The sequence below is a fragment of the Penaeus chinensis genome, chromosome 14 (assembly GCF_019202785.1).
Source record: "Penaeus chinensis breed Huanghai No. 1 chromosome 14, ASM1920278v2, whole genome shotgun sequence".
Classification (NCBI taxonomy): Eukaryota; Metazoa; Arthropoda; class Malacostraca; order Decapoda; family Penaeidae; genus Penaeus; species Penaeus chinensis.
This window is the reverse complement of record NC_061832.1, coordinates 15,783,768-15,798,008: the sequence shown is the minus strand read 5'-3', so window position 1 is coordinate 15,798,008 and position 14,241 is coordinate 15,783,768. Positions and strand designations below refer to the sequence as shown.

Below are 14,241 nucleotides of genomic sequence, written 5' to 3'. Positions count from 1 at the left end.
CCTGTGCTTTTGCTGTATTTAGTATGTAACTGTGTTGTACGGATGGCCGAATATACAATTAAAGTTTGATTCCTTTTTTCTCAGCGATGAAGCACAACGGCACGGATGTTGTAATCAGCCGCACGATCAAATACCTGTTCGCTTTCTCGTGCCAGTACGACTTCTTCGCCTTCCCCTTCGACACTCAGACGTGCGACATGGAGTTACACCTTCAGCCTTTCCAGGGTTGCCAGCCGGAGTGGAACACCACGAGCGGAGGCATACGCGTCTACGGAAACAAGTCGACGATCTCGATTTACTCCGTGTCGGAACTGCGATACACCTTCGATCACAAGAACCGGAACGTGCTGACGCTCAAACTCCTCTTCGTCAGGAGATTCGAGGCCTTCCTGCTGACCACGTTCCTTCCGTGTATCATCCTGTGCGCTCTCTCGCAGCTCACGCTCACGCACTTCAGCATCGATGACTTCACCGACAGAATCACCGTCACGCTCTCGCTGCTCATCGTCATCGCCTCGCTCTTCTCGCAGATGTCGTCCAGCGTGCCCAGCTCCCCGGTGCCCAAGTGCGTCGACTTCTTCTTCTTCTACTGCATCCTGAGGGTCAGCATCGTCTTCTTCATGCACAGCTCCATCGGCAGGAGCATGGCGTCGGGAGACAGGCAGGAGGACGTGATGGTAGCCAACAGAGGACCCACGAACACGCTGAAGGTGGCGTGGCCGGAGAAATCCCAAGGACTTAAGCAACCCTTGAGTACCTGCCGCTCGAGGGCCATCAACGCCGCCGGGATCTGCGTGACCTTGCTCCTCGATGTCATCGTGACCTTCGTCTTCGTCGTGTGGATCATAAGGGATCACTATCAAAGCCACAACCAGTTCGCCAAATATAATCGTACCGAGTGAAACTGGTGGTTTGATTTGTTTAAATAATGACAAAAAATGGCGTAAGGAGGTGGGCGGGAAGGCGTTTTTTTCAAATCGTGAAAGAAAATGGCGTACGGAGGTGGGCGGGAATTTTTTTTTTGTTTTGTTTTCAAACTGTGAAAACTATAGTATAGAGGAATATTAGTAGGGTAGGAAAATACTTTCTTGATCTGTTCAATTCACTAAAAAGTTTGTGAATGATGAAGTTGTAATGTAGAGAAGAGTCAGTTGGGAAACAAGACATTATTATTATTACCTGAGGCCAAATTGTTCTTTTAAACCATGTTCTTTGAAAAAAAAAGTGTGAATCCATCCCCCTTGTTTTTTCTTTTTCCTTTTCTTCCTCTTCTTTTTCTTTTTCTTTTCTTCTCCTTCTCCTTTTCCTTTTCCTTCTCTTTTTCCTTTTCCTTTTCCTTCTCCTTCTTTTCCTCCTCCTCCTCTTCCTCTTCCTCTCCTTCTTCTTTTCCTTCTCCTCCTCTTCCTCTTCCTCTTCCTCTTCCTCTTCCTCTTCCTCCTCCTCCTCCTTCTCTTCCTCTTCCTCTTCCTCTTCCTCTTCCTCCTCCTCCTCCTTTTCTTCCTCTTCCTCTTCCTCCTCCTCCTCCTCCTCCTTCTTGAGTGGTTGAGGAAGGTCGCTTTAACAGAAGGAGGTAAAGCCAGTAACTGAAGGTCTATGGGAGTCATTAAGGTAAATGTCTCAGCTGCCTTTAGTAGAGCCACTCGGGTGATTGTGATTTTAATGTTTTTTTTCTTTTTCTTTCTTTCTTTTTTTCTTTATTGACATATATCTCTCAGAAAATGGGAAACTGCTTCACTGATAAGGCTGTAGAATGATATTATAGCAATATGGATAATAGTTGTTGGTATTACGTTAATTAAGATTATAATTAGTGTCATGTAATATTCATACCTATTCTGGTATGTATGTTTTATATATGGAGTTCCTTTATGTAATAATTGTACTGTAACACCATTTCATTGTCGATAAGTTTTAACTGTATTGCTAGAGAATGTGGAATAAAAATTAGGAAAACGGAAGGTGATATTATTCCACACATCAGGATTTGCGACTGTGAGGCAGTGTGTGTGTGTGTGTGTGTAAATGTGTGACTCGCTCTTTCTATTTCTCTGTGTTTCTGTATGTAAAAAAAAGAAAGAAAGAAAAAAATATATATACATATATGTATATATATATGTATATATATATTATACATATATATGTATATATTAATATATGCATATATATATGTGTGTGTGTGTGTGTGTGTGTGAGGGGAGGGGGGGGAATGATGATCAGTTGGTGAAAGTGAAACAATAAACACAAAATATTTTTTGAAGTTTGATGCATGTTTATGCATGTAAGAAGCCTATATGTATATAAAAAAAAAATGCTTCTTATATACATTACCAATTATTTGATGGTCAGTATATCATAATATTTTTACTTTCCTGACTTTGTTGGTCTTTTTTTTGTAATCGTGGGTGAATGTGATTTGCCTTGTTTTTAGTAACATTTATTTGAACAGTTCATTGGTACTCAGCAACTTCAGTCACAGTTCATTCGGTCTGTTTAATTTTGAAAGTTTTTTGCCAGCCATTATAAAAATTTGGAATGTCTTTTGGTGTTCCTGTATTTGACCAATAACCAGTCTTTAATACTGGTCATTTAGCTGTCATTTATAAAATAATATGTATTATTTTTCATCAGTTGTTTGTACAAAAATACTTTCACTGGAATTACATTTTTAAATTATGTCTCTGCTAGGTACAGATATTATAAGGATCTGACATTTCTCTGTCAAAGATTTTCAAAATAGTTTTATCTTGTATTTGGCACTGCTTAATACAACATTAAATAGCTAATGATATAATCACTTATTAGAAAATAAAAATAATCATATTATAAATATTTATTATTTGTATTATTTATTTGTTTTTTTAATTCTGACATATATATATGCTTATTCAGCAAACTATTGCAATTAAAAAAAAAAATGTATCTATGAGAATTTTTTTCACCTAGTCATACAACAAAGATAAAAATGCATACAACATTTTCATGCACCTTACAAGTGTTTAAATAACAACATTAAATATTTGGAATACTTTTTGTCACTGAAATGCTAAAACACGTAATAATACGGCCTGACAATACAAATCTACCTATTCACAATTTGGTCCATGTGTTTTCACCTCTGTTCGTACTTTGTGAAACAAATTTCAAGTATTATGTGTTTATATATATAAAAATCCAAGCTTTTTTTTTCAGATATTTGATTATTTTTTTCATAGTACAATGAGTCATTACTTTCTTACAGGGTGCAATTTGCAGCTTGCCTTTGAAAAATATGTTGCACACTGCAGGCACCGATGCCATCTGGAAAATAATTTATAAAGCCTTCACACTAAATACAATGACCTAATCTTTATGGAATAATATGGTGATTATTATTTTCATACAGATGTAAATGGGAATTATGATAATTTCGCCTTCACTAAGCAGAATGATGTGCCTTAACTTACAAATGAATAAACTACTGATGATTTTTTTTTATACTGTTGTACATGAGAATTATGATCATTTCACTTCATCGCATAATGAATAACGTGTTTTCACTTACATATTTTGAAGCTTTACAGTGTACTCTCCTCCTTCCACAATCTCAATTAATTCCTTATGATTATTTTTTCTTTAAGGAGGAAATTAAATAAACACATGTATTCTTATTTTCCACAAATGCCTCGGAGGAGTATTCTATACGTTATTTTTGAATCTGCAGAAAATATGCTACGGACATACACAAAAAATTCACTTATTTTAAAATCAGAGCAGTTTCTGGTTAGCTATCATCTTGGCCTTTGCTTTAGTTATGTAATAGTGCATAACTTAAGAAAAAAAAAACGATAAGTAAAAAATACTGTTACAGAAAAAATGCATATAAAATTGTGAAGCTAAAAATTCCTATTTTTTTCATAATAACAAGTAGTATCTTTGTTCTTTAACTCAATTTGGTTTTAACACAACTGATGGTGTTATGCTAAAGCAATATCATAATGCACTATGGGAAGTGTGTGTGTGTGTGTGTGTGTGTGTGTGTGTGTGTGTGTGTGTGTGTGTGTGTGTGTGTGTGTGTGTGTGTGTGTGTGTGAGTGTGTATGCATGTACGTGTGCGTGCATGTGTGTGTGTGTGTGTGTGTGTGTGTGTGTGTGTGTGAGTGTGTATGCATGTACGTGTGCGTGCATGTGTGTGTGTGTGTGTGTGTGTGTGTGTGTGTGTGTGTGTGTGTGTGTGTGTGTGTGTGTGTGTGTGTGTGTGTGTACATAAGCATGTGCATGATTGTGTGTGTGTGTGTGTGTACGTACATTTGCATGTGCATGATTGTGTGTGTATGTACATATGCATGTGCATGTGTGTGTGCATGTATATGTGTTTCTGTGAACTAGTATGTCTGTGTGTATCTATGCATATGCATGTATGTGTGCATGTAATCAACCACTTGTACATACTTAAAATACTGCTTCAAAGAATAAGTTAACATATTTCAGTTTTGGTCCACATATTACTCATAAATATCACATTTAACATCATTCAGTATCATACAGCAGTCACTGGGAATAATTTGATCATTACAGCTATTTACAATGTTCTTCTGTTCCTACTAATATGCAATGTAGTTCCCACCTGTAGCACCAATTCATATTACTCATAATTACTGCATTTCCATTGCTTGGAAGTTGGTTTGTTTCAATGGCACAAGTTAAATTTTTTTTCCTCTATTCTTTATGGTATGTATATTATCACTACAGGTTCATATAATGTATTAGTTATTATTTGATGTGATTATCCATATTTACAGTACAGTAACTAAACTTCACATGTATAAGCTAAGAATTATAATCTCAGTTCCGTGATGGTTTTTTATACTATTTTTTTGGCTTGCTGTATTAATATTGTTAAGACGAATATCATACAGATATAGAAGTATCACTACAATTTTTCTTTTTTTTTTTTTAAAGTAAATCGAACTGTAACCTAAATAGAAATCAAGGGAATATTACAGAATGGAGAACAATGTACTACCACGAGCATTTTCAAATACCTGAATTTTCAATCATGGAACTTGAGCTTCTGATTCAGTAGAGTTACCTGTTAGTATTTTAGTAGTTGTTTTTGCATGTTACAGCTATAGTAGTTTAGACTTTTTGCCAGATCACAATCCATTACCAGAGTAATAAATATCTGCCGAGATTTACATGCTATTATTAGTATTGTCAGTACGAAGGGATCTGACTGCAATGACTCCTTGTGAATCAACACTCAAGTCTTATATAAAAGATCACATAATATGAAAGAAAGAGTCATATTTCATGATGGTACCCTAGAAACTAAGAACTATTGACTTTCAACGACCTTCATACAACATAACATCAACTTTCAAGTTTTCACCGATATAGCAAATATGAACATCTTGTACATGAGGAACACATTTTGCTCACTCTTCACTCTGCAATATACAGTTTGTTTATAGTCCACACCTTTGATTAGCACCACAGCTTGAAAACTCATTCACTCCTCTGAGGGACTTTGTCAGCAGCAAGGTTGATGCCAAAACACTAGTTTTACTGTTGACCTGTTGAACATAACTTTAAGTTTGAGGCTTGTCCATTCAACTGCTCAACTCCCAACCGTTTCGAGACGACCTGGCAAACAGCCCTGACCAATGTATTTACAATATTACTATTTCTGAAGGCATAAAAATCTTATATACACAGGACTATTCTGTCACACTGGATCATAAGATTCGCTTTCACTTCAGATGTATATCACAATGCCACAAAAGTGTTTGGCAGTCAAGCACTTTATCCTGGCTTTCAGTGGTAACTTGTAGAGGTCTAGCTTGCAGATGTGATCAAAATCTTCCATCGGCAGCTTGCAGTGGTGTGTAATGGCCATTGGGAACATTTCCTGGGAAAAAAATGGAACGTCAGGAAAAATCACTCAAGGAACAAAAGGTCTGGTAGAGTAATATTATCCTAAACCCCAAACATTTTAGAACTTCCAATAATCACTGATGACTTTTGTATCAAAATATAACAAAATCATGAATGGTTAGCCTTTAAAAGACATTTTCACAACAAACACCCATTTAATAAACACGACAAGAATCTGGGCATTCTATACAAACCATTTTCTCTTATCGGCTGTGGTTTTGGCAGGGGTTTCCCATGAGTCTTTAAGTGTTTGACCAGCTGGTGTATACACAGGTAGACGGCAGCAATAATAGCAGCTGCAACTGCTGCACCCTGAAAGACACACACCTGCCCGTACTGAGTAGTCAGGTACCCACCAACAAAAGTACCGAGGCATCGACCTGTAAGGAGAAAATGGCATGAATATATATACAGGATGTAGTTTAATGTAAAACTCCCTGTGAATCTTCTATATACTTATTAGATATAAATGATGATCCCTTCTAAATAATGGTCTTGAATCATGTATATCCAAGTGCACATATATACATAGATAGATAGATATACATACTTGTGATTGTGAGAGAGAAACAAAAACTTGATATCATGACATTTTGATTCATCAATTAATACAAAACTTCTGTAATAAACAACAACATACAAACCTATATTAAAATGTGAGACCCATACAAGAGCTTGTGCTGTTGCAACAAACGTCTTTGGGGCTAGTTTGTATGCTAACGTGGCTGCTGAGACGTTCATGAGGTTTAGTGTGAAGAGTTCCAGTGACTCTAGCAGTAACGCCCACCATGGATTCGTGATATAGGATAAACCTGGAAGAGTAGGTTATAACTCTTACTGTATCGTATAACACTTTCGAGATGGCCTATGCATATCTATATTTTTGACAAAAAAAATCTGATCTCAATTTAGATTACAAAATCTGATCTCAATTTAGATAAAAGAAAAAAAATACTACATATTTTTTGCAGTTATATGACAACCTTTTTTCATACACACGCACACCAAAAAGTGATCAAGTCCTTAATACATAGCTCCTGAAAACTAAAATGATCACGCCTTCATTTTTCTTTCACAATGACATAAGAACCTACCGGCAAATCTAATACAATAAGCTACAAAGGCCAGCATGATGAGGTAGTGATGCCCACAGAACTGCACCACAGCAGAACTCTTGTACAGGAACGGTAATGAGGGGACGATGCTGATGGTCACGGTTAGTCCCATAAGGAGCTTGGATGCATGCAGGTCCTCGAGGTAAACGTAAACGAATGTCTTCAGATAACCCCAGAATGTGCCGAGCAGCGTCATCAGTAAAAGGAGGATGTTGAGTTCCGAGGTTTTGATCAGGGAGCCGATGCTCTTCCACTGAAAGCATTCAGAAGGGTAAGTGTTTTTTTTTTTTTTTTTTTTTTTTTTTTTGTAAGTGTATCGCATTACGGTGCAAATTGGTATGATTTTGATATTCCTTTTTAAAATTACATGCATACAGTGCAAATACATTTTTGCAGACACACACACACACACACACACACACACACACACACACACACACACACACACATTCATAAATGATTTTTTTTTTCTCTCTTACCAGGCTTTTTCTCGTAACTTCTACTTCAAAAGGTAGAAATAGAGTCACAATGGCAGTGATCATGAGAAGGCCATCAAACACATAAAATACAGGAGCATAATCGTAAACTCCGAATGTCCCGGTTTGTGTGTCCATCAGGTATCCGCAGAGAGGAGAAAAGACACCTGTAATGTAATTTATATTTTAATAAATTTCGAATGGGAAGAAACTACAGTAGAAAGTTATTTTGTTGTTTAATTATTAATCATGATTATAACTTATCACTAAGATAACACCCTACAACAGATTATAAAGCTATATGACCCTTGCAATGGAACCCACGCAGAAATCTTATCAACAAAGAATAAAAGACATGGCTTCACATACCAACAGCAAAAATACCACACATTTTCTCTCGCCCGTAGTCCCCGTTATGCTGGTGTACCATGGTAAGTGCCACAGCCTCTAGCAGTGACACCAGGATGGCGATGAACATTTCAGCCAGGGCACGAAATCCAAAGTACAGCCAGAGGGTCATCGTGGGATTTCCCTTCACGACGGAACACATGGGCTCCTGCAGCAAGCTGTTGCCTTCAGTCTGAGCAAGTTGAGAAATGTGATATCACTTCTTTGACCAATTCAAATCCACTTCGAAATTCTCTTTTCGAAATGCATATCACAGAAGTTAAGTATAATCTTTAATGAGTTTATATCCACTTCATGATTCCGTTTTATAAATATAGATCAAAGAAATTACAATCACTGTTGAATTTCCATCCACGTTTTCATTCCTTTTTGCCTAGGAGTATCAAAGGATACCGGATCGGATCTCTCTCTTATATCACATTTTGACTAAATTTGGGTGGCAGTCCTCACCATTTCACTGGCATCACAGACGACCCTACAGTTCGGTGCAGACGTAAGGCAGGTGAGGCTGATGAACTGCCCTTCACTCGTGTTGAATTCGTGCTGAGGGTAATGACATACAGCTCCCTCTGCTCCTCCATGATACTGCGGGGTCACCAGAGGACGGCTGAATTCTAAATGCGTCTGGCATGGGAATAAAAACGTTAGATAAATATACCCACAGAATAATCATACAAGTGAAGAAGTAATCAGTAAATGCCAGTCATATATTACGAGAGAAAACAAAAATTATTATCAGGAATTTTGGAAATGTATGGCAAAGGCTAAATGAACGTGACCCAAATGCACAGGACTCATCTACCTTGCTCTCATTGCATGCTATGTACTCCTTGTCACCCCCAGGCCTAGTTAAGCACAAGTAGGCAGGCTCGGCAGAAGGCGGGGCTTTAACCTCCAACTCAGTGCTATTGTGTTCGTGTGGCATCAAACAGACTTGTTCGCACCCCCCTATTCTGAAACATAAAAATCTTATTTTAGCATTCTTACATAAGTTGTGTTCCTAGATATAGTATAGTTAATAATGGTTTGTCATACTGGAACCTATACTTCTCATAATGCACATTATTAGTATAGTTAAACAAAATATCACCAATATTGAATACAATAACCATTTATCAACATTGCAGTTATAGGAAAATTACAACTGCCATTACAAATGACAATAATAATAGTAATAGCAACAGTAAGAGTAAAAGTAATAATAATAATAATAATAATAATAGTATTAATTATAAAAATAAATTATCTTTTCCTCCTGTTTTGCTATAGTGAACAAACCCTGTTTTCATCATCACCGTTCACCTCCACTTGACCTATGACGCTGTGACAATGACCCAACACCAGCGACAAAAATCGACCACACATGATGCAGAACCCAGGAACCAAAGACTCTCGCCCTTTCACCTTCGACCCCAAACCCGACCCGTGACCCAAAACCCCTTGACCTTTGACCCCAAACCTTGCGACCCATGACCCAAAACCCCTTGACCTTCGACCCCAAACCCCTCGCCCTTTGACCCCAAACCCCTCGCCCTTCGACCCGAAACCCCTCGCCCTTCGACCCCAAACCCGCGACCCATGACCCCAAAACCCTCGCCCTTTGACCCCAAACCCCTTGACCTTCGACCCCAAACCCCTCGCCCTTCGACCCCAAACCCCTCACCCTTCGACCCCAAACCCGCGACCCATGACCCCAAAACCCTCGCCCTTTGACCCCAAACCCCTTGACCTTTGACCCCAAACCTGCGACCCATGACCCCAAACCCCTCGCCCTTCGACCCCAAACCCCTCGCCCTTCGACCCCAAACCCCTCGCCCTTCGACCCCAAACCCCTCGCCCTTCGACCCCAAACCCGCGACCCATGACCCCAAAACCCTCGCCCTTTGACCCCAAACCCCTTGACCTTCGACCCCAAACCCCTCGCCCTTCGACCCCAAATCCCTCGCCCTTCGACCCCAAACCCGCGACCCATGACCCCAAAACCCTCGCCCTTTGACCCCAAACCCCTTGACCTTCGACCCCAAACCCCTCGCCCTTCGACCCCAAACCCCTCGCCCTTCGACCCCAAACCCGCGACCCATGACCCCAAAACCCTCGCCCTTTGACCCCAAACCCCTTGACCTTCGACCCCAAACCCCTCGCCCTTCGACCCCAAACCCCTCGCCCTTCGACCCCAAACCCCTCGCCCTTCGACCCCAAAACCCCACGCCCTTTGACCCCAAAACCCTTGACCTTCGACCCCAAACCCCTCGCCCTTCGACCCCAAACCCCTCGCCCTTTGACCCGTACCTAAACGAAGACGAATGCGAGCGGTTGAGATCCGGGCACGGCTGTCCGCAGGAGTCGAGCATGATGGCTGCTCCTTCAGCGTCGCACGTGAGGGTGAGGACGGGCTGCACGGGCGTGACCTCGTAGGGCGGAACGAAGAGGAGGGCTGTGTACATCATGGCGCCTGGAATATAGGAAGGTGAGTTTCAGGTTTTCGCTGAAGACCTTCTTTATAACTGATAAATTTCAGCTATGTAACTCGTATGGTCTTATGTGTATTCTAAATTATATCAATTATGTGATTTTTTTTTTATGTACTTACTTCAATTTCAATAACTTATATGGTCTTACATATATTAATTCTAGCTTATATAAAATATATGATCTTTTACATACTCATTTCAACTTACACGGTCTTATAAATACGAACTTCAACATATGCAACTTATATCGTCTTTAATTTACTACGACAGGCAACACTAATAACTAAAGTTCAATAGATTAGCCTATAAAGTCTTACATGCATTGATCTTGTATAATTAAAAAGTTATTCTTATATAACGTAAATAGCTTTGTACAAAACTTCTATAATGTAATATCTTTCCTTATCTATCTTTGTATCTGTCTATCTGTCAATCAATATATCTATCTAATATAACTATCAATTCATTCATGTATTTATTTATTCAATCATTCATCCATCTATCTATATACTTATCTATCTATCAAAAGAACCGTGAAGAGAGTTAATACCTTTTTTTTTTCAAGATTTATCAAATACATTTCAAAGATATGAACATCTTACCTGAGGTTGTTACTTGCAAAAACGTGCTCACTAAATGTCGCTTAATATATAACATGGATAATGAATATGTGGGCGTCAGGGCATCTTAAAGCTTCATCTTTAACATGAGCATCGATGTTATTCACAATAATGCTCTCTGTATGTCGGTCTGTCTTTCTGTCAGTCTGTCAGTCTGTCAGTCTGTCAGTCTATCTGTCAGTCAGTCAATCTACCTGTCAGTCTTTTAGTCTACCCAAGATCGTACTTACCTACCTACCTACCACCCCTACCTGCCACACCTACCTACCTCCTACCTACCTACCTACCTACCTACCTACCTACCTACCTACCTACCTACCTACCTACCAACCAACCAACCAACCAACCAACCAACCAACCAACCAACCAACCAACCAACCAACCAACCAACCAACCTAACCCCGCCCCTATGCCCCATGCCCCCCTCTCCCCTTCCCCCCTCCCCCTCCCCCTCCCCCCTTCTGACTCACCGAGGGCCATGAAAACAATCGTGATGACGCGATAGTTTCCGAGTCTGTCCGCCAGGAGGCCCACGAGCGGAGGGCCGGCGAGGGAGGTCAGGGGCAAGATGGAGTTAATCCACGTGATCTCCGCCATGTTGAGTCCGAGCGTCCGCATGTGGATCGTCAGGAAGGCCATGATGCTCCCGAGGGCTGTGTGGAAGGAAGTAGTGAGGGTGAGGGTGAAGGTGGATGGGGGGGAGGGAAGGAAAAGAAGGAGAGGGGGAGAGAGAGGGAGAGAGGGAGGGAGGGAGAGAGAGAGAGAGAGAGAGAGAGAGAGAGAGAGAGAGAGAGAGAGAGAGAGAGAGGGAGAGAGGGAGGGAGGGAGGGAGAGCGAGAGAGAGAGGGAGAGAGGGAGAGAGGAAGGGAGAGAGGGAGAGAGAGAGAGAGAGAGAGAGAGAGAGAGAGAGAGAGAGAGAGAGAGAGGAGAGAGAGAGAGAGAGAGAGAGAGAGAGAGAGAGAGAAAGAGAGAAAGAAAGAAAAGAAAGAAAAAAATAAGAAAGAGAGATAAAAGACACTATAAGCATCACTTGCATAATCTCAACAGAAAAAAAAAAAAAAAAAAAAAATATATATATATATATATATATATATATATATATATATATATATATATATATATATATATATATAAACGAATTTCATCTCACCTCCATAGAACGTAAAGAAGAGAATCTTGTGCAGGAAAAGCGGTCTGTTGATACTGCACCCCATCTTGTATTTTATTTTAATTTTCCTTTTTTTTTTTCCTTATAAATCAGCGAAACTATAAATTGACGAAGGCATAAAAGAGTCAAGATGCAATCGACGTGATCTTATTGCATGGCGGGCTGTGACGTCACCGTTGGGGGTGTTACGGCACTGAGGTGACCTGACTTGACCCTGAAATATGACCTCGGGAGAGACGTGGCGGGAAGCGAGGTCAGGGAGACGTGGAGAAGGCAGATTTCTGGGTCTCTAAGTTCATGTTTTGGGCTGTTTTTTCCGCCTGAAGAACGTCGTCATCTGTGGGAGGAGAAAGAGGGAAACGTGATTATTGATATTTTTTTTTTTTAAATCGGTTTTGAAAAAAAAGAATGAGGGGGAAACGTGATTACGGATATTTTTTTTTTTTTTTAATCGGTTTGGAAAAAAGAAAGAGGGAAACGTGATTACTATTTTTGTAATCGTTTTGGAAAAAAGAAAGAGGGAAACCTAACGTGATTACTATTTTTTTTTTAATCGTTCTGGAAAAAAGAATGAAGGGAAACGTGATTACTATATTTTTAATCGTTTTGGAAAAAAGAAAAAGGGAAACGGGTTTACTATTTTTTTTAATCGTTCTGGAAAAAAGAATGAAGGGAAACGTGATTACTGTTTTTTTTTTTTTAATCGTTTGGAAAAAAGAATGAAGGGAAACGTGATTACTGAAATTTTTTTTAATCGTTCTGGAAAAACAAATGAAGGGAAACGTGATTACTGATGTTTTTAGAATTGGTATGGGGAACAGGGAAAAAGGGAAAATATGAATTATGATTACAGATATTTTGCTAAAAAAAGAGAGAAAAAAAAAATAGTTAGACGAAAATAGGAAATTGTGATGCGATACACGTTTTAATTGTCCGGGAAACAAAAAGGAAAATTTGATTCCATAATTCTTTTAAAATCGTTTTTGGAAAATGGTTAAATGTAATTCTAGATATTTTTTCAGTCGTCCGGAGAAAAAACAAAAAACAAAAAAAAAAACAAATGAAAATACGGTTCCTTTGAATAAAATAAATAATTTGTGGAAAAAAGAAAATGTGGTTTTAGATTTTCAAAAATAATTTTGAAAAAAAAAAGTAAAATATGAATCGAAATATATTTTAATCGTATGGAAAAAAAAGAGAATTGTGATGCCAAATATTTTGCATAATCATTTGGAGGTAAAGAAGAACACTTTATCCTAAATTTCCCTTAAAAAATCATGATTAGGTTCAAAATTGTAAGTTTGTGTTTTTGCATACGAAGAAAATCTCGCATACCGCTCTATCTTACGCAAAGTATTTTGTATATATTTAACGTCAGTATACTTTATCTAAACATATTATTGTGAATATGTATATGTATATGCAAATATATACGTATATATACTATAAAGATAAAGGGAGATAGATAGATAGATAGAGAGAGAGAGAGAGAGAGAGATTGTAGATTTTATTTTGTCTCAATCACTACCAGACAGTTCAAGCAACACCAACCAAGTGTACAGGCAAGACAATGCAAAACCTCAACATTCTCAGGAACTGTGGCAACCAGTCTTCAAAACGACATGCCATATACCTAGTTCACTTAGCATTAAAGACCCAGTGTACATAGGACAATATGTTCTGAAATCACGACTTCGACTATATACATTCTCTAACTGAATCCTCTTCAAATCAATTATAGACTATGGTTTTCCAACTCTGTATAAAGGTATAGGAAACCGTTTTTCTAACAACCGAACAAGGGTAATAATAACGACACAAATGCCATTACAACTCTCGTCTGTAAGGAACAGTTAACACGCTAATTACACGTTGAAGTACATTATTAGGAAGGAGGAATGAATAGTTATTAGCTGATTAAGACATGGTCGAAGGTAAAATATTACGGTTTCAGTTTAAGTTACGTCGTATAAATAAAGAAAAAAAAGATGAATGGCCACATCCGCGAGTGTTAAGATCGACAGTATTCTTTTATGTTTTTCTCTCTTTCTTTCTTTTCTTCTTTCATTC

The 14,241-nt window shown here is 38.8% G+C and overlaps 2 protein-coding genes across 2 annotated transcripts in view; one reads left to right on the top strand and one right to left on the bottom strand.

Annotated features, from left to right (window-relative positions):
- The first annotated feature begins 86 nt into the window (after positions 1 to 86).
- On the top strand, positions 87 to 902 carry LOC125032358 (gamma-aminobutyric acid receptor subunit pi-like). Its single transcript, XM_047623454.1, has one exon. It carries the CDS (start codon positions 87 to 89, stop codon positions 900 to 902), a length of 816 nt encoding a protein of 271 aa, XP_047479410.1.
- A 3,383-nt stretch (positions 903 to 4,285) lies between these two features.
- The window catches only part of LOC125032542 (major facilitator superfamily domain-containing protein 6-like), a 43,608-nt gene continuing 33,652 nt past the window's right edge, over positions 4,286 to 14,241 (bottom strand). The window contains exons 2-12 of the mRNA XM_047623736.1: positions 12,154 to 12,508; positions 11,474 to 11,656; positions 10,202 to 10,364; positions 8,715 to 8,865; positions 8,363 to 8,536; positions 7,874 to 8,084; positions 7,508 to 7,671; positions 7,008 to 7,281; positions 6,558 to 6,725; positions 6,108 to 6,293; positions 4,286 to 5,887 (exon numbers count right to left, since the gene is read on the bottom strand). Of these exons, the coding sequence (XP_047479692.1) occupies positions 5,832 to 5,887; positions 6,108 to 6,293; positions 6,558 to 6,725; positions 7,008 to 7,281; positions 7,508 to 7,671; positions 7,874 to 8,084; positions 8,363 to 8,536; positions 8,715 to 8,865; positions 10,202 to 10,364; positions 11,474 to 11,656; positions 12,154 to 12,217 (1,794 nt within the window). The 5' untranslated portion in view covers positions 12,218 to 12,508 and the 3' untranslated portion in view covers positions 4,286 to 5,831. The remainder of the gene's footprint in view (positions 5,888 to 6,107; positions 6,294 to 6,557; positions 6,726 to 7,007; positions 7,282 to 7,507; positions 7,672 to 7,873; positions 8,085 to 8,362; positions 8,537 to 8,714; positions 8,866 to 10,201; positions 10,365 to 11,473; positions 11,657 to 12,153; positions 12,509 to 14,241) is intronic.